This window comes from Fusarium keratoplasticum, chromosome 3, assembly GCF_025433545.1.
Source record: "Fusarium keratoplasticum isolate Fu6.1 chromosome 3, whole genome shotgun sequence".
Classification (NCBI taxonomy): Eukaryota; Fungi; Ascomycota; class Sordariomycetes; order Hypocreales; family Nectriaceae; genus Fusarium; species Fusarium keratoplasticum.
The window spans coordinates 4,581,236-4,600,207 of record NC_070531.1 but is presented as its reverse complement, the minus strand read 5'-3'; the positions used below and the strand labels follow the sequence as shown (position 1 = coordinate 4,600,207).

Genomic DNA, 18,972 nt, shown 5'->3' with positions numbered 1-18,972 from the left:
GGGCTTATAGGGGCAGGATGACAGCTTTAGCCTATGCAGGTGACTGAAACTGCGGCCTATTTAGTACTAGCATCGTGGACCCCAGCATTGGGCCTGACATTCACTAACATGAAGTAATCCAGTATGACTGTGTTGTACTCAGGTATAAGAACTCATCGAATCGCCCTCATAGTCCCCTCTTCTTTCTAAATTACTGGCAAACAAAGTATTCTATTCTTTATAATCAGCAAAAACAACCTCCTTTACCCAACTGCAACGCCCTCCCTCGCCTGCTTAACGTTACAATGGAGCACGCTATGCCCCTCGAAGAACGCCTAGCCTTGCGGCAGGAACTACTGGATGCAAACGATCAGTTCGTGCTCGACCTTCCAAAGGTCGAACTGCACGTCCATATTGAAGGCACCTTGACCCCTGAACTTAGATGGAAGCTTGCCCAGAGAAACAACCAGACCCTAAAGCTCGAGCGGACTGGTACCGTGTACACGAGCCTGGAGCAGCTGAAGGCGTCGTACAACATCATTCCAGCCCGGGAAGGCCACTCCATCGACAATGCTGAAGAGACCTTTACCTTCTTCGAGGCCTACTATGGCGGGTTTGAAGTGCTTGTCACCGAGCAGGACTTTTACGACTTGGCCATGAACTACTTTGAGCATGCTGCCTCGATGAATGTTCGGTACTGCGAGCCTTTCTTTGATCCACAGGGTCACACTCGCCGTGGCGTATCCTGGGACACCATGATGGGGGGATTCCGAGCGGCTCAGGAGGAGGCGGAAAAGCGCCTGCGCGTAAGTGAGCGGCAGGCCATGATTTTGCACATATGCTGACCCCGAGAGCAGATCAAGTCCAAATGGATCATGTGTTTCCTGCGCGATTTATCGCCAGAGTGTGCCATGGAGCACTTTGAGGCTGTTCTTCCCTACCGAGACATGGTTATTGGCATTGGTCTTGACTCGAACGAAGACAACCGTCCCCCTTCTTTGTTCTCAGAGGTCTTTACTCTGGCCAAAGAGGCCGGCTTCCACCTCACAGCACACTGCGATGTTGGTCAAAAGGATACTCACGAGCATATCCGCCAAGTTGCGGCAGATGTGGGGGGTTCAGGCGCGGAGCGCATAGATCATGGCCTGAATGCTGTTCAAGACGAGGCTCTCGTGAATCTCATCAAGGAGAAGGGCATCGGCATGACGATTACTCCATGGGGATATCTCCGCCATGAGCCAGTCGACGAGATCTTTCCGAGAATACGCGCCCTTTATGACGCGGGGATCCCGATCGCGATTGCAAGCGACGATCCGGCTTACATGGAAGATTGCTGGATCCTGCACGATATGCTACTGGCCAAGAGTATGTGCGGCTTTGATAATCGCGACATGGTAACCTTGACGAGACATGCTATTGACATGTGCTGGGCGACCGAGACGTGCAAGAGGGAGATCAGGAATGAGCTGGAGGCTGTAGTAACTAGATACCTGGGCTAAATGCATTTCTTTATGGCATTTTTTCAAGATAGATTACAATCTAAAAACGCGACAGACATGCGAGTAGTATGCAAAGTCCAGACGAGTGTGCGTGCTTCGGTGTATTGTTACCTCTATTGGGCAAACTATGCCAACATTATGCTGCGTCCGTTCATGCTAGCAGTCAGAGGGTCATATTGCACATCATTATCCCAGACAAAACGCAGCGTCTCGAGCGCGTTACTGAAATGCCGACATCCAGTGGCCTCTAGGGCAATGTTGAGACGCTTCTCTACCCACGCTCTCTCATCCAGTGCTTCATTGCCCAAAGTTACTCCGATCTGGAAGATGGGCCACAGTAAGGAGTAGCTCCAGGACGAAGCTGGTGGGATGAGCCGCGCATGATACAGAACCTGACTTGTCAGATCTGCTGCACCCGAGGAGTTTGTAGACGGGAATAGTCGTCCGAGGTACGCCATGATGCCGAGACACCAAACTTCAACCATGTGCTTCCGTGGGCCAGAAGTTTCTCCAAGCCATTCCCACGCCGCCAGACGGCATTTTATACAATGAGCCTCCTCCACAGCCTCCTGGCTTGGACTCGTCACGTCCAGTTGGGTTTTGGAAAGCATAGTAATGTCTCCGAGTATCTCAAACAGATCGATTGGGCACGGGAAAACATCATAGCTCCATTGCCTCCGTCCATGATTCGAGCAGCGTCCGAGAGCCGCCTTGAGTTCTGTGGCGGACAAGTTCGGCAGTCCAGCAGAAGTTGTAGATGCCATCATGTCGAGCCTAATGCCTTGTTAGAGGAGAATTGCTGCGGCAAGGTTGGCCTACTTACCATGCAAGCCGCTGTTCAAAGTAGTGCCTATTTGCTGCGTGGTCATAGTTCTGGCCCCGGATAAGGCCGACCGCCGCTTTAAGGTGCGTTTCAAACTCGAGGCAGTCTCCAGAACACATCTAGATCTTGGTGAGCCATCAACAATGACACTAGGACGCGCGTGTAGCTTACGTCAAGCTGTGCCAACATCAACATGCTAGCCAGGATGCTTTGATCTGTTGCCGGGCATGGATCTCGGAGCATCTCTCTCAATAGATGCGTAGCATGGACACGCAGATATAGGCTCTTCTTCTCGAGGTCTTTATCTGAGGTTCGAGCCGCAAGGTGACAGGATGCCGATGCGGCGATGGCATAGCGAATAGGAGGCACAGTGTCTATAAGTGGAAGCACATAACGGAACATTGGATTGTCGCTGGGCCCAGTTCCCAGATAAAAGATGCTGCTGAGGTCCTGGATGTCTGTGTAAGCGCCAAGGTTAGTCATGACATTCGATGGTTAAGCGGGAGGGTGTCTTGCAATGTTTAATTAGACTTTCCAACTCATCATCTCCAACCGATGTCATAGCATTGAGATGCAAGTCGTTAGAGTTGTGTCTAAGCTCGCTCTCGATGATGTGCCTCGATCCGGTTGACACAGGAACATTCCCCCGCTTGGCTCGTTTAGGTCTGGGCTTTGAAGTCTCTACCGAGCTGTCGCAAACTGGAATAGACTTTCCCGCAAGCTTCCCTCTCGCCGCAACGCCAGGCCATCTTGTGATGTATCCCTCGCACTCGACTCCTCGGCGCTGACAGCTCAGACAGGCCGGCAGTGTTCGATCACATTTGCGGCCTCGCCGGCGGCATCCTTTGCAAGCGGTGGCGTGATGTCCAACCTGACTCATTTTGTCAGCCGCAGGTAGTGGAAGTTTCTGAGGACAAGAGGATATATGCAAGTTATTTCAGCTCGTGTAGATGATGTTTGAGTCAGACCCTTGAATTGGTGGGGTCAGCTTAGGTCTGGGGGATCACATGACTGTTTGTATTGTTAGTAAAGCTAGACTAGATTCGGGTTCAAGTATGAGGTCATCACGGTGCAGCTCTCTCAAGACACTACATGAGCCTCTGCCCTTGAGATCAACTGTAACGCCGACATGGTCGCTTCTGATCTATACAAGATATTCAACACCTGCTAGGTACTCAAGATGCTAGCCGGGGCTGTCAAGTTGGTGGCATGGCTGGGCCCATGCTTTGATGATCTGTCCTTTCAAGGAGAAAGCCGTTCGAATCGATATTCTAGGCCCTTGGCAATAAGCAAGTGACACAAATTATCAGCGACTATTCTATCAATAGCGGCAAAAGTACAGGGCGCTTGCTTTGTGTGGCGTTTTGGCTTTCATTATTAATCTGGCCCCGACCCACATTATTTCTTTGGGAAGATCTCAGCTCAGCTCAGACTTCACTCATTATCAAACATCATCATGATCACAAACGGGGAAAAGTACGCCTGCGAGAGCTGTATTCGCGGCCACCGTGTCGCCCAGTGCCAGCATACGGGTGAGTACATCATCAATGGCTCTTCAAGACGTGTATGGCTGATACTGACGCGTGCAGATCGCCCGCTTCAAAGAGTCGGAAAAAAGGGCCGCCCGGTATCGCAGTGCAATCACTGTCGCACTCTTCGAACCTCAAGATCAGTTCATACCAATTGCAAATGCGGCTCGACTTCTCGTCAGGCCACACTCAAGCAGTTCGGCCAAGGTATGTATCCGTGTTTCATTCACCCAAGACCCCGGCTGATCGCGTACTTCTAGAGCGATGCCTCTGCTGTGAGGGCGGCGACTGCACCTGCGCCTACAAGACTGGTCAGAAGAAGCACTGCGGGTCATCTACATCCTCACCTTCAGCCATCTCCAATCAGAGAAGTCCCGGGATCGCCCTCAGCCCTACTCTATCAGACTCAACGGCCAGCATGGCAATACCTCATGATATTCCCGACAGCGACGGCACATATCCCGCACTAACCCATGTTGACCTGAGTAACCAACCTTCCGAAACTGTCCCTGACACGTGGCCAACGCCACCAGACAATGGTCCCCATCTCGTGATACCTGAAACACCAGATTGGCTCGGGGCATTGGATTCAGTTCTGGGGCCAGTACCAGACGAACAGACGCAATTCTCCATGTCGGCCTTGAATGATCCATTGTTGCCAATGGACTCTTCTTACCTGGCTGATTTCTTGAGTGATCTGCCACAAACCGAACAGCCCAACAATGCCGATCCTATTCCCACATTTGATCCGGCCCTGTTGGATTTGACGTTGTTCAATTTTGACAACCATGAGCAATCACCGCGTCAGTCTTGACTAAAACCTATGAGCTCGCATCTTACCCTGAGTCGAGGCAAATGGGAGATGGGGGATGGGTCTGATACAGCTGCCCTACCAGGGAAGTCCAGTGCCTATGCAGGGGGAAGCGAGTCCTCGGCGGCTTCGACGGACGGGCTTATTATCAGGCTGCTCTCTGTGTTTTGCAAGTAGAAAATCTTTAATGAGGAAACCACCCAGTGCTGGCTGGTGAAAATCCACTCCTTTCCTTCACTCCAGGGCCTCGGCCCAAATCCAGCTTCTTGCCTACGATCCAGGGGTAACTCACCACTCTCCTTTCTCTGTCGTCATTCTATTTAATGTCGCCGAAAATGCATCCGGATTCTGGGCCCCATCAAATTTGCCGACATTTACTCCATCAACTATTGTCCCGACGCCGGCGCGGTCCGCGGACTTCCGAGCGATTTGTGCGTCCACCGCGTTAATCTCTCCGCATCTCTGAACGCCTCCTGCAGGGTTTGCATGCGGAGTTCTGTTTGCGGCATTTGTGCGATTGCTTGGTAAAGCCTGCGGGTGCCACCTAAGTTTGTGTGACTTCGGGTACGAGCATGGGTACTGTATTTATCTATGAGTATCTGAGGGATGTACTCGAAACGAGGAGGAAGCCAGATATCCTCTCGTGGGAAAAGGAAAGGCGGCATGTTGCACTGAGAGACTCCGTACATCCGAGTAGGATATAATTCTTGTTGGATTGTGATCCTGTATTACGAAACCTCTGATAGATCGATATCCTGACCTTAGTCAGAGGGGAGGTGACACGGGGTTCTCATACATGTACGACCGGCCGTACAAATAAGATCACGTGATATATCATACGGCCGGCCGTATAAATACAATCTGTTATATAAGCCCGCCAAGGTGTGGGCGAGCGTTATATACACAGCCGGCTATGCAAATAAGATCTAATATATAAGCTCATAGCCCTAATTGCGCTGAAGAAGGCAACCGGCTTATAGAGGAAGCTTATAATAGCCTGCAACAGCTTGCAAAGGCAGCTTACAAAGGCTTGCAATAGCTTCCAGAGTATGGTGGCTAGGTAGCTATGGCTGAGTGTGGCTATGTGTGGCTATGTGGCTAATTTCAAGTTAACCTCTGATTGGCTCTGCGTACTAGCTGACATAACAGATCTTATTTGTACGACCGGTCGTACACGTATGAGTACCCGGTGACATGACATAAATCCCCTCTTGAGAACAGAGGGGGCCGGAGGCATTAGAGATCAAGAGAAGGATCATCTTTCGGGCTCCACATCGTATTGAACACTATCACCCTGGTCGAATTAATCGTATCGGGTCCATCAATTCTGATTGTCGATTGATCTTGCCACTGACGAATTTATTCCGCCTAGGAGCGCTGTCCTCGTGGGCCTGGCTCGATTGCCCTGCACCCAACTTTCTTCGGATGGCCGGGGCCAGGAAAAACGAAACTCCGCGGGCATGATCGTTCCGTCTGGCTAAAACAGAGATATGGTTAAATCATCCCTGTACTTCACAACTACCTCCTCCCTAACGATTTCATTTTAACCAGCACAAGACTCAAAACTACATCTATAGACGACAATAGCGCACGTACTCCGCGACTTTCCGACTCCGGCTTCAACTAGCCACGGCGGCAACGACCACAGGCAGAGTCTAGTCCGTGGCGATTGAATACGTACGGGCCCGACAAGACGCCAAAAGGAATACGCCATCGGAAAACGCGACAGTTACGATGTCATCGCAGGCTGCTTCAGTGGATGAGGCATCGGCGGGAAGTTCGCGACCGAAAATCGTTCGCCATAAAAAGAGTTCTACAAAGATTCTAAAGGAGTGGTTTGCGTCGCATACTTCGCATCCCTATCCAACGGACGGAGAAAAGGAAGACTTGGCCCATCGCACAGGCTTAAGTGCCCGCCAAGTATCATACTGGTTCATCAACGCTCGTCGACGGAGGGGCGACAAGCCGGGGGTCTCTGCGCGAGCAAGTCATGCGACATTGTCCTCACAGTCCCTCCCGATAAGCTCGACTACATCTTTGCCTGGAGCCTGGGAGACTCTGTCACCAATGGATCGGTGGCGGCACTCCCCCCCTGAGGACGAGCCTGGATCTTGGAGTGCCATCACCGAGGCAGTAGCTGATAGTTGGTTATCGGACGACTTCGGGCCTGGACCGAGGGGCCTGAGTGGATGGAGTGAGGGTAGCAACTCGCTTGACTTTACCTCCTCTCACAACCAGTCTGCTAGCTCCAGCGCGTCGTCGAGCTTCAGTCACAGCGCCGGATCTATCGCCAGCTCAGAGAGTCGGGGTTCAGTCCAGGGCCCCCGTCATCGCCCGCCCCGTCGACGCCAGAAACGACAGGTCAGACAAGGGACCAAAACATGCCAACAAACCCAGGATGTCGACCGGATATATCAATGCACCTTCTGCACCGACACGTTCAAGTCAAGATACGACTGGACTCGGCACGAGGGGACCCTTCATCTGGTGCTGGAGAGATGGACCTGCCTTCCTTTCGGTCCACGACTCTCTGATGAGTCCAACGGGGTCATACAATGTGCCCTGTGCGGCCAGACGGACCCTTCTGAGTCACATCTCGAGTCGCACCATATCCAGCAATGCGTTTCCAAGCCCTTGCGTGCCCGAACCTTCTATCGTAAAGATCATCTACGTCAGCATCTCCGCGGCGCGCATCGAGGCGACAAAGTGCCAACATCAACCATGGATGCTTGGAAGACAAAAATCACAAAGGTAAACGCCCGCTGCGGCTTCTGCGGTGACACGTTTCAACTCTGGGCGGATCGCAATGATCACCTAGCAGACCATTTTCGCTCGGGGGCTTTGATGAAGGACTGGAACGGCTGCCGAGGGTTAGATCCCGCAGTAGCCTTGCTCGTCGAGAATGCAATACCACCCTATCTGATTGGCCAGCAGTCTCGAGATCTCGAGCCGTTCAGCGCCACCAAGATTGCCCAGACAGCACCTGTCCCGACACCGTACCGGCGATGTCCTCCAACCTCGTTCGAACTGCTGACAGCTAGACTGGGCGAGTTTGTCACCTCACAGCGTGCTAGTCAAGGGGACGTTTCAGACGAATGCTTGCGAAGACAGTCCCGGCTCATCCTCTTCGATGATGACGATCCATGGAACCAGACACCTGCAGACAACCCGGACTGGCTCCGAATGTTCAAGATGGGTTACGGCCTCGCAGATGACTCAGTCATGAATGCTGGCCCGCTCCTGGACGCATGCCCGTCGGATCTGGTGGATCCGACGGGACTCAATTCCCAGCGTCTTTCGGTCACACAATGCAGCGTCACCCCCTTTACGCCCGAACGAATGAGGCAAGCGGCTGTGTCAGATTCGAGTAGTATCCCGCTGGACCTGTTCGGGGGTGCACCCAGCGGTGAGATGGGTTTCCTCTCCTCGGTGCCCTGGTCATGGCAAACCCCTGAATGCCTCGCCGAGTTCAGCCAGATGGCCAACTTGCTTCCTCAGTCCGCGTGCGACATCGGAGGATGTACCGGCTCCGGCTTTGAGACAGCAGATGTAGACAGCGCAAACACCTGTCTATATGATGATCTAGGTTTTGACCTGGAAAATGCCCTGTTTGATCTCGAGCCATATGGCGAGAGTTTCAGAAAGAACTCGAGCGAAACTGGGCGAACTAGTAAGCCATGTTTTCATATCTGAAGACGACCCATTCTTTGTACTCTAACATTTAGAAGGTACTTAGGCAGAGACGTTGGCCAACTCGATTCGCAAAAGATGAGAGAGGTGGCAATTATCGAAGGTTCCTAACGGGCACTAACGTAGATCATCGAGCGCCACACGAACCTGGAAACCATGACAATGATTTGTCTGCTCTAGACTGGAACGCTCACTCATCCCCTAGACAAGTGCTTTTATCTCTGAATTTTTTCATTGAATTGCCAAGTTTTGCGTGAAACGTATCAAGCTTTATCCTTGTCCTCGCCCATCCATGCTATCAGGAAACCGCCACGGCAAGGCGGACCAAACGCTGATCATATCCGTCCCCTTGCCATTCTCATATGATATGGGTGGCTTAAAGTAGAGGACTCTTTGAAACGGGCCCTCCGTATTGGCTTCCTCCTCGCCTGGCTCATTAATGATACCATCTCCCCCCACCGCCAATAGGTTCCAATAGACGCCCTTCAAGCCCCATGGAGGTCCCAGTAGAGTCAACTCCTTGTAGAGGGGAAACTCCAAGCAGATCAGAACCCCTCCCGGGGACACGAGCTCGTGCATCCGACGAGCCCATGCTTGTCGCAAGGAGGGATGTAGCGCACACAGGAACTGCCAGAGAGTCAGCTATCTGGCTTCTGTCGCTCGCTTGAAGTCGGCATCGATACGCACCGTATAGTCATATATGAGATCGAACCCTTTGAATCCATGAGGCTCCCAGCCCTTCTGGAAGAAGTCTCCTACAATGATGGTAACGTCTCCGGCATCACCCACTGGCCATGTGTCCAGGTCGTGGTAGTTGTACTCGGATGGCTCGGCCAATTCAGATGCTGCGTATCGCCGCGCCGTTACGGCTCCCTTCTCGGAGACTTCAAGCCCATAGGTGTCGAATCCATGTAGGGCCAAGGCTACAACGTCGTAACCTTTGCCGCAACCCTACAGACACGGGTGCTATCAGTACATCAAGTTTACCAAAGGCTAGATATCAAACAATCTTCAATCTATATACGTACGGGAACGAGGGCTTTAGGGCGGTACTTGTTGCTTATGTTGGAGAGAACCTGGGGCTTAGATTCTATGAATTCGATGAGTGCGGGGGAGGGCTTGCCACGATCCCAAAGGTCGGACTGGTCGGTATCCCAGAGCTCAGTCCACCCCGATGATTGTTGCTTGCTGTCCCTGCCGTATTTGTTTGTAAGCCTGGGGACCAGAGAGTCAGAGTCTTAAACCTCCGAACCTGTTGTTAAAATGCGAGATCAGGCGCCCTGGCGGGTCTGGTGCCGGAGCTGCCATTGTGACCTCGTGGCGTTTGGTTGTTCCGGACAAGGATAGCTTAAGTCCTTGCGTCTTAAGTCTTAGGCGTAACGGCAACTTTGGTAGTAAGGTCAAGCGTCTCTGCCTCATCCTTCACCCCCAAACATGCGTGATTCTCGTGCATTCCGAAGCAGTGTCTTTATGTCCAGTCCCTTAAAGCTCCTACAGCTTATGGCTCCTAATGACATGCCACGTACCGCCCTACCAAGGGGGTGGGGGGGGCACAAGTAGTGCCAGGTAGACTCCAACAAGGCCCAGTCAAAAGGATGGGATTAAGCCACCAAAGTGTCATCCAACGCCCTAAAGCCCTGCCACGCGCATGTGCCATTCGGCGCCCTAACACGGCTTCCTACGTAATCACGCTTAATTCGAGTTAACCGTCTCTGAGAACTTTGATGCGGAAAATTTGCCCCCACACGATCATCCAACGAAAGCTTTGATTCAGAAGGCACGCGATCAACTTTTGCTCCATTTGCGAACCAATCCGTCCTGCGCAGCCCTGGGCAATGATCCAAAGGGGTGCAAGCAGGCTGGCGATCAATTCAATTCCATCAATTTCTCCTTCGCGTGGCGTTGGATTGGCATTCACTATGATGAAATCGTTGAGCTAACAGCTATGCTGGTTTGGACTACACACTTGAAGCTACATATCCCGCTGTTTGCTCTCGACTCTGCTCAAAGAGTTTTGCAAACTCCATACCACGCTTTATGTTTTTTGGCCTTTGTCTCCCTTTACAGATCGCCATTCCACGCCGAGCGCGCCGATGACGGTTAAACAAGCAAGAGCAACGGGGAGATAAAATGTGTCGTTAAGCGCATGGCTGTAACTTGAGACCACTTGTTCGTGCTCCCAAGGGCTCAAACCGTCGGGGATAGTAAGACCCTGGTTAGCTAGATCAGCTAGATCTAGCTCTGAAGCAAACCGAGCTAGGTAAGAGCCTAATTTGGAGGTAAAGATAGTCTGCGCTCCTGCAACAGCTATGGCTGGGCCAATAGCCTGGGCAACCTGGATAGTAGCAATGCCAATCTGCGAGTCGGAGTCTGAGAAAACTGCCTGAACGGCGACTTGAGGGCCTTGGAAGCCGATGCCTGCGCCAAATCCAAGCAAAGCTTGGTAAAAGATCAAGCCCCACAGCTTTGATCCAGCATTCAAAGTGCTAAGCAGGCCAGTCGCAGGGGGGGTGATGAGACTGTTTAAAAGCATGAACGGGCTGTAATATCCGATCAAGGTAGTCAAATACCCTGCAAGAGGAACCGAGGCCACCAGGCCAGCCGCCGAAGGAAGAACCATTACACCCGACATAGATGCTGAGAGTCCTTTCACGGTCTGAAAGTAGCTGGGCATCTAAGAACAGGTTAGTCTCGTCGAGTGCGCCCTTGATAGCAACACATACATAGTATTCAATGACGCTTAACGAGCCGTTGTTGCAGCAGCTGAACACGAAGCCAAAGAGAACGTTTCGTTGTCGCAAGACCCGAGACGGAACAGTCGCTCGTTCACCAAGACGACTTTGGTGCCAGACGAAGACGCCAAGTAAGGCGGCGAAAATGCACAATAATAATATGACACGCCAGCTAGACCATTCGTACTTATTTCCTCCCCATTGCAGGGCCAGGAGTAAGGATGCGATAGCCGGCACGAAGATGGCCGTGCCCAACACGTCCAGCTCGCGCAAAACTGACGTGAAGGTCTGACCATCCACATGCTTTCCCTTGGTCAAGTCGAGGAAGAAGAGAACAATGATGCATGCACCGGCGATCAGGGGTAGTTCAATGAAGAAACACCATCGCCAACTCAACCGGTCAGTCAGAAGACCGCCCAAGAGAGGAGCCGTGAGGGACGCCGCAGCCTCAGTTGCGGCGCCTATTCCGGCATACGTCGATCGCTTCCGTAGCGGCGTGATGTGAATGACCATGCTTTGTCTTCGAGTTAGTAGACCTAGTCTTCATAGATACAGATACGGGCGGGACTAACGCAAAGGCTCCTGAGATGACGGCGGCGGTAGCGAAGCCGGTTATGGCTCGCCCAAGAATGAAAACTGGCGAACTTGGGGCAAGGGCACACAGCAAAGTCCCCGCGATGAAGGTGGCGAGGCTTGCTAGGATCAAGATCTTTGCTGGAAACAAGGTATAGAGCTTTCCGAACATGGGTTGAAACGAGCCTGACATAAGTCGGCTGCTCATACCTAGTTTAGCGACGACGAATCGAGTCTGAATGTATGGTTTCTTACTAGACGGAAGTATACCAGGCAATATCATTGATAGTACCGAAATGGCGAGTCATCGCTGGAACCGCTGTTGCGATGATGTTGCTGTCCTGGATGATTTTGTATGTCAGGGTGCTCCTGAGACGGGTCGATTTTCTCTCGACTTACTAGGCCCACAAGTGTGAAGGAAAGACAGATGGCTACCATGATTGCTGCAAACTTGAGGCCGGACGGATAGGTCTTTTGCTGAGCTCCCTCATCTTGCAACCCTGGTGAGGCAAAAATATTATGGGAAGTGAGAGGTCGCGACGACATGTCGGGCGCCGTTGAGGCCTTATCGTTGCTCGGCAAATCCATCGCAGTTGACGAAGGTTATAAAGTAGGAATGTCCTAATTTAAAGAGCGCCCAAGGCTAGAAAATTCCATTGTCTTCTTTGAATAAAGCGCTGGTACAATAAGTATTTACCTTGTCAAGCTGTCATCCGCCAATGCTATCCAACGCCCTTCAGTTATTTAGGGCGTTAAATGGCACTTGAGCCCCACAATTACATTGAGGGCACCCGATGCTAGCAAAAGGGAAAAAACTCTTTAAAAGCTTGATCTTTCCTGCAAACATTGTCGTTGATCACCTCATCTCTGATCCTCTTTACTTCATGCTTGATTTCTTTGTCAGGTCTGGCCTCTGACTAAGCTTGTTAGCCTAGGATAGTGGGCAACCTCTCTACGCAACCAAATCTAGCCATCATGTCCGCCAGAATCACGACCGAGTTTGGCCAGGCAGTTCCACCAGCCCCTCGCCATGCTGTCACTGTTCATATGGGGCCCGGGTGGGAAAACGCCGAGAGATTCGGGGCTGATTCGGCGTCTATCGTTGCCAAGTTCAAGAATACCTACCCTCGCACAAGGCCGCATCGTGATATCGCTCAGGTAAGCCAAACAACGCTAGCAACCCCCAAGAAACTTGGCTAATGCAGTTCGATTAGCTTTCTGCGGCTGTGCTGGACTATATTGGCTCTGCCGACAAGGCGTGCCTTCTGTTCTCTTCGCTCCAGTCGGCCAAACAATGCGTCGAGTACGCTACATCGAGCAAGCGCGATAATGGCATCGACAAACAGCCGCTTACAACTGAAGAACTCACAATTCGTGCTTTCGTCGCAAAGGATCCTTTTACAGCCGTCATATTTCCGTCAGAAAAGTATCCAGTTGTTGCCGGGTTCTGGAGCACCGTTGGTGTCGGTGTCAGCTCTCGATTTGCCGAAGCCAACCTGGCTTGTTTAAATCAGCTTAAAGAAGTTTCTATTCTCGACACCGAAACAGACAGAGCCAAGTTTGAAAGCCCAGCGCACGAGACTCTGCGACAAAGAATCCTGTCCTTCCTGAAGCGGGCGCCATTGTACCCCGATACACCACCAACGGCGACCGTCGACGATGTCTACTTGTATCAATCAGGCATGGCTTCCATCTACAAGCCCCACTCGTACATGCTTGACAGCTACCAAGGCGCATCTGTTCTCTTTGGGATGGCCTTTATGGACACTCTCACAACACTGGAACAATTTGGCCCTGAAAGCAAGTTTTTCGGACTGGGCTCGGATGAGGACATTCTTGAACTGGAGGCCTATCTTCAAGACAGCCGGTCCAAGGGCCGAAAGGTGCAAGCTCTCTGGGTAGAGTTCCCGGCCAATCCGTTGCTCACATCTCCAGACATTGCTCGACTCCGTAAGTTAGCGACTGAGTACGATGTCGTCTTGGGCATTGACGACACGATTGGGAGCTGGGCCAACATTGACGTGATCTCGATGGCGGATATTCTGGTAACGTCTATCACGAAATCTTTCAATGGCTACGCCGACGCTATCGGAGGAACTGCTATTCTCAATCCTGCCTCTCCCAAATACCATGAGCTCAAGCCAATATTCGATGCGCATTACGTGCCAGAGTTTTACATCGACGATGCAGAGGCCATTGAGCGAAATAGTCGCGATTACTTGGCTCGCACGGCAAAGCTGAATAGCAACGCTAGTGCCGTTGTCGAGTATCTATATTCTCAATCCCAGGACCCAAACAGCGCCGTTCGCCAAGTCTATTACCCTTCAGTCAACCCTTCCGGAGCCAATTATAAACGTTTCATGCGCCCTGAAACACCCGATTTCACCCCTGGATATGGCTGTGTTTTCAGTGTTGAGTTGGACAACCTTGACACGACCAGGGTGTTTTATGACAACCTCAACATCCACAAGAGCGTGCACCTGGGTGCGCCTTTCACCTTGGCATTTGCCTACACGATGTGTGCTTATCAAAAGAGACTGGATTGGGCGGCCCAGTTTGGCTTGAAACCAACGCAGATCAGGATCTCGGTTGGGCTCGAAGATACGGACACGCTGCTTGAGGACTTTCGAGTCGCAGTTGAGGCGGCCGACAAGGCAAAGAAAACCGGGGCAGAATAGGGATAGGAGGGCAATGCTTCCTTTACTATCCAGCTTTTCTTGATGATCATTGTTTAGCATTTCTACTCTAGACCAAGATGTGATTAATTCAGCGCTTAAAGAGCAAAAAGTGGTATTATTGTAAATATCACAAGTCAACTTCTACGCAATCGCCCCTACGTGAATCCGGGTAAGAGCCGCAGCACCATGGAACGGCCAACACCAGGCGTTCTTGCGGTATCAGCAAAATCTCCATCGAAAAAGCAGTGCTGTTACCAAATGCATGCCCTATTGGTGATGTCTGCTTGAGTTGCAAAGCTATGGCACTGTTCTACCAGGTCCGAGAGCCTTGTTGTTTCTCCTCTAGGCTGGCGACCAATGCCTCAAGATCGGCAGTAGTTCCTCATGTTGTGTCTTATCGTCCTCAACGCCTTCCGCTTTCTGTCGTTCTGTATTCCACATGTCCCAGCAACGCAAAACAGCATGTCGAATTTGTCATCTCAGAACGAAACCTGCTCGTGACGTTACTACTGATCTGACGACGTCGGTTCCCGTTCTGACGGCAACCGAGGAGCCTAGCCCCAATACAGCCACCAACATCCTGGTAGCAACTAATTCTCTCATGTGTACCAGGGCTCCTTCCGCCCTCGGAAGTGTCTATCAGCCCCCTACATGCCACATTATGGATAAGTCGCAGCTAGCGCCCAGAGGGGCTGAGACACACACTGGGAAGTGTCATTCAACGCCCTCCATGGGCTACGTCACAGCTAGCGCCAGAGGGGCTGGAAGACATCTCCACCCTGACAAGTGTCATTCAACGCCCTACAAGACGTGGCATCCCGGAAGCACCGTGAATAATGCGAGCCTAAGGTCTCGATGTTTACTGTCTCCGGGACTCGGCAAAAGGGCCGACTTCCGGTTCGTTTGATCTTTGCGTCGTAATCAAATCACGAGATTCTGTTCCAAGATGACGGTGGATGGCCTGCTCTTGTTGCAAATATTAGGGATTGCAAATAAATACAAACAATATAAATTAACAACCCCTACATTTCTCACCTACTTTCCATCTCGGTAAATCAACGTTTCAACGATAAGATCTGATATTTCGTTCTACTGTTATTGACAATGGCGCATCCCACGAATGTTCCCTGGTATGACGCATACCCTAAGCCCTCGACCCTCACCCCGCCAGTTATATCGAGAGCGGAACTACTTGAATGGATCAAGCAAGGAAAAGAAGCGGGTAATGATTACCTCGTCGTCGACTTGAGGAGGGACGATCACACAGTAAGTTTTCATTGAGAGAAACAAGGCCAGGCTTAACAATGTATCTAATCGGGATGGTAGGGAGGCTTCCTTCGGGGATCCCTCAACCTCCCTATTGAGAGCTTATACCCTGCTCTACCCACTATTTATAACCTGGTCAAGGCGGCAGATATCCAAACTGTTATCTGGTACTGTGGTATGTGGCACACCCTACATCATTGCCTCTTGGGCCATTGCTTGAACCCGGAGCTGATCCTGCATCCTGCACAGTGACCTCGCGAGGACGCGGATACCGAGCAGCGGCATGGTTTGGCGATTTCTTGGCTGAAAGGAACGAGTTAGGGATCAAGAGCGTCGCGCTTTTTGAAGGTATTCTGGGATGGGCGCTTGCTGGGGACGAATACACACAGCATATTGATGAGTTCGATCCAACGGCCTGGAAGAAGGATGATGCCTCCAAGCACACCTGCCAGTTGAAATAGGAGGCTTAAAAAAACTGGGCCATAATGGTTTTTATTGGTAGATAGATTAGGGCGTTGTACTGAGCAGTCACTAGTGAATGTTATGTCTAGTAATATGCTGAGGATCCAGTTTGAACGGTTCAAGCTATGGTATAACGTCGATGACATGAAAAACCACAGGTTCCGGAGCCGTTCTTTTTTCAGCACTCGCGATGGACGGCTAGGACGTGACCCACCAAGTTTGAAACCAGGGGACACTGTTTGCTGTTTTCACGGCGCAGCACCGCTTTTCATTCTTCGTTTTTCTGACGAGGGCAACGGCGTTGCACAGTTTGTCGGTGATGCATTCGTTCATGGCTGCATGGACTTTGACAGCTTGGAAGCACCTCAGAAGAAATACCCCGAAGGTTTTTCTCTTGAATAGGGAGGTAAGATCACATGAGCTACTGACTTTCAGATGGTCTGGGAATTTTATCATGAAGCGTAGACTAGCTACGTGTGAAAATGCACATGACAATGAGTGCAAGATAAGCCCCGATGTGGAAGTGAGTCGATGTGAACACTCCCTCGTCATGTCATCCGACCCCTATCAAATATCTGCATCCCTTGACAATGATGGAGTAGTTAAAAGATCAGATAATCGTGGGTTTCCATGATGTCTCTCTTTGATAGCTATTCAACATGTCAGTACGATTCATGAAACTTGTCGCCAGAAAACCCAGGTGTACTGACGTAGTCCGTCCATAGTTTCGTGTCCCTGCCGCTCCCCGCCCCTTTCCTACGCTCTTTCCAAATATGCTCCAAGATAGTTGTAGATGCCAGATTTCGAAACCCTGTATCGTTCAAGATGGACTTGACTCGAAGAAGCACGTAATCTTGCTGATACGCCATCAAGCTCTCTGTACCAGCCATGAACAGTGGCCAGAGCAGTCTTGATGAGCCTTTGAAGCCGGTCGGGACTTTTGAAACCGCGTTGAGGATCTCTTGGATGTGTCTTTGGATCTCGGGGTTGTCAGCGGTCATATCCTTGTCTGAGAAACTCAGCGAGTGGAGGAGGAAGCCGTGCCGGAAGGCGTTGGCGAGGTGGTCTGAGCCATCTTCAGGGGCTGCATCACTGCTCGCATCTCTCCGCCAAGTGGTGAGATATTGTTGAATAGACCGGATGGATTCCATGTCGGGGGAGGTCTCTGAGGTTGCTGAAGATTCATCTTTGGAGAGTTTAAGTAGACGAGAGAAAGCCAGAAAGAGTTCCAGCGGACATCCTGAGAAGCACTCAAAAAGCCTAGGGCACATCTCCTGGAAGACGTGTTCCTGAACCCCGTCGGTGAGTAATTCTTCATATCTCCTTGGGACACAGCGAAGCATGTGTAACCTAGACAGGTAGTGAGCGATGATGTTTCCCCCTCACACCTAAACTTCCCTCGACTTACCATGACAGAGCGCCAAATAAGAATTTCATGCATGGCCTATCGCGAATCGACCTCTCAAGAAGTTTCGAGTATCGTTGACAGATGCTTGTGACCCCATTCAAATGAATGCCCCCTGCCGAAACACCAGTTTCACAGACCTGCATAAATGTGAGTTTTGTACAACAGAGAGTGAATAATTCTCACATCGTGTATCAACAAGATTAGTATTATGGCAAGCCCAGCTTCTACGAGACAGGGATCAGTAGAGGTGCCTTGCAACCCTTCCAGCCAGTCAATCACCTGCCTGATCGCCCTAAAGCGGTACTGCAGTGATTCCTGCTCGTTGAAGGGATTGTCGTAGTGGTTGATGGACAGATGGCCTAGTGAGAGACCCAGAACGGCGTATAGGACGCCCGAGAACTGGAGGGACATTGGGAGGAGGTATTGCTGGAAAGGGTTGGACCAGGCTGCTGCTCCGTCGATGACGAGTTTTGGGCATACGGTTTCGTCAACTGCTCAGATGTTAGTATTGAAAAGTCCTCTTTCTCCTATTCCCCTTGGTCGTCTCCTTACAGTATTGTAGTAGAAATTGCACCCGATCTTGGTCCAGATTTGTAGGAAAAGGCGTCTTATCTAACGGGGAAGATAGACTCGGCAGGGCATCAAACTTGACGGCTGCTATCCTGGAAGCCCAAGGAATCCTAGAAAAGGAAGCAGCCAGTGAAGCAGCGACTGCATCCTCCTGTACATTCCCACTGTTGGACAAGGAAAACTTGTTCATTCCAACCAGAATCCGCTGACCCTCTGCTTCCGTAGTACCGCAGATAGCATCTAGTGGTAGTAGGAGTTCATCGTCGCGGGAGAGTGTGCTCGTTGCCGGGCTGACACCGGTAATCTGGTCCTCTAACGCACTCCCTCTGAGAATCGAAGCCATCTCCATGAAGGCCTCGCGACTAGACCAATCAAATTCGGGGGATTCGGGGAGAATTGCCCCTCCGGGGACTGTTATCGTCGCATCCTGGTCCAGGTGGTTGGGATCCCCGATGGCTCCTACAGGGGAAATGGCGAGGGTAGGTCCGGTAGGAGGGGAGACGGCTGTGACTGTGGTTGTATCCGGGGGAGATGGCCTAATGTCCCTGGGAGTCGAGGCCGGAGCAACAGCCTCTGTGCTTCCAGCGTTGGATTGAGCCCGAACGCGTCTCTTCTTGGTGGGCCTGGGAGAGGTGTCGGCAAAGGGGTGAGGCTTGCCAGACAATTTCCCGCGGCTAGCAACTCCACAGAACTTGAGGGGGTATCCCTCGCAGTTGTCGCCCTTGGTTACGACGGTTAGTAGGCAGTGAGTTGCTGTGATCAGAAGGTATTCACTTTGTTTGTGCATTGGGCACAAGCCGGCTTCTGGCGGTCGCATTTCCTGCATTTTCTCCGACAAGTGGCACAGGCAGGGCCTTTGATGAAGACTTTATCAATTTCCATTCGCAAGGTATATCGAGCAAGATGAGTTACTTACCGGCAACTCCGGGCATGGTTGTGTTGTTGTTGTGGA

At 51.4% G+C, this 18,972-nt stretch overlaps 8 protein-coding genes and 1 pseudogene across 9 annotated transcripts, besides 1 other annotated feature; 5 read left to right on the top strand and 4 right to left on the bottom strand.

Moving 5' to 3' along the window:
* Window positions 1-284: 284 nt before the first annotated feature.
* On the top strand, window positions 285-1,478 carry NCS57_00472300 (A-deaminase domain-containing protein; the record flags this gene model as incomplete). The annotated part of the gene is made up of 2 exons (XM_053054675.1): window positions 285-785; window positions 837-1,478. 2 exons carry the CDS (start codon window positions 285-287, stop codon window positions 1,476-1,478), a joined length of 1,143 nt encoding a protein of 380 aa, XP_052916835.1.
* Window positions 1,479-1,603: 125 nt separating this feature from the next.
* Window positions 1,604-2,784, bottom strand: NCS57_00472200 (Zn(2)-C6 fungal-type domain-containing protein; the record flags this gene model as incomplete). The annotated part of the gene is made up of 3 exons (XM_053054674.1): window positions 1,604-2,252; window positions 2,302-2,420; window positions 2,473-2,784. 3 exons carry the CDS (start codon window positions 2,782-2,784, stop codon window positions 1,604-1,606), a joined length of 1,080 nt encoding a protein of 359 aa, XP_052916834.1.
* Window positions 2,785-3,757: 973 nt separating this feature from the next.
* Window positions 3,758-4,644, top strand: NCS57_00472100 (Copper-fist domain-containing protein; the record flags this gene model as incomplete). Its single annotated transcript, XM_053054673.1, has 3 exons — window positions 3,758-3,833; window positions 3,891-4,037; window positions 4,091-4,644. 3 exons carry the CDS (start codon window positions 3,758-3,760, stop codon window positions 4,642-4,644), a joined length of 777 nt encoding a protein of 258 aa, XP_052916833.1.
* Window positions 4,645-6,375: 1,731 nt separating this feature from the next.
* On the top strand, window positions 6,376-8,377 carry NCS57_00472000 (Homeobox and c2h2 transcription; the record flags this gene model as incomplete). The annotated part of the gene is made up of 2 exons (XM_053054672.1): window positions 6,376-8,311; window positions 8,370-8,377. The coding sequence occupies 2 exons, from the start codon at window positions 6,376-6,378 to the stop codon at window positions 8,375-8,377; spliced, it is 1,944 nt and encodes a 647-aa protein (XP_052916832.1).
* Window positions 8,378-8,601: 224 nt separating this feature from the next.
* On the bottom strand, window positions 8,602-9,545 carry NCS57_00471900 (annotated as a pseudogene). Its single transcript has 3 exons — window positions 9,360-9,545; window positions 9,019-9,282; window positions 8,602-8,958 (listed from the first exon to the last, which is right to left on the bottom strand).
* Window positions 8,602-9,545: a sequence feature.
* An 821-nt stretch (window positions 9,546-10,366) lies between these two features.
* NCS57_00471800 (MFS domain-containing protein) lies at window positions 10,367-12,074 on the bottom strand (the record flags this gene model as incomplete). Its single annotated transcript, XM_053054671.1, has 5 exons — window positions 10,367-11,005; window positions 11,055-11,577; window positions 11,636-11,836; window positions 11,892-11,977; window positions 12,036-12,074. The coding sequence occupies 5 exons, from the start codon at window positions 12,072-12,074 to the stop codon at window positions 10,367-10,369; spliced, it is 1,488 nt and encodes a 495-aa protein (XP_052916831.1).
* A 537-nt stretch (window positions 12,075-12,611) lies between these two features.
* NCS57_00471700 (uncharacterized protein) lies at window positions 12,612-14,314 on the top strand (the record flags this gene model as incomplete). Its single annotated transcript, XM_053054670.1, has 2 exons — window positions 12,612-12,794; window positions 12,851-14,314. The coding sequence occupies 2 exons, from the start codon at window positions 12,612-12,614 to the stop codon at window positions 14,312-14,314; spliced, it is 1,647 nt and encodes a 548-aa protein (XP_052916830.1).
* A 1,104-nt stretch (window positions 14,315-15,418) lies between these two features.
* On the top strand, window positions 15,419-16,041 carry NCS57_00471600 (Rhodanese domain-containing protein; the record flags this gene model as incomplete). Its single annotated transcript, XM_053054669.1, has 3 exons — window positions 15,419-15,580; window positions 15,641-15,755; window positions 15,809-16,041. 3 exons carry the CDS (start codon window positions 15,419-15,421, stop codon window positions 16,039-16,041), a joined length of 510 nt encoding a protein of 169 aa, XP_052916829.1.
* Window positions 16,042-16,644: 603 nt separating this feature from the next.
* On the bottom strand, window positions 16,645-18,952 carry NCS57_00471500 (uncharacterized protein; the record flags this gene model as incomplete). The annotated part of the gene is made up of 6 exons (XM_053054668.1): window positions 16,645-16,692; window positions 16,753-17,392; window positions 17,451-17,587; window positions 17,634-17,941; window positions 18,003-18,773; window positions 18,937-18,952. 6 exons carry the CDS (start codon window positions 18,950-18,952, stop codon window positions 16,645-16,647), a joined length of 1,920 nt encoding a protein of 639 aa, XP_052916828.1.
* Between the last annotated feature and the right edge of the window lie 20 nt (window positions 18,953-18,972).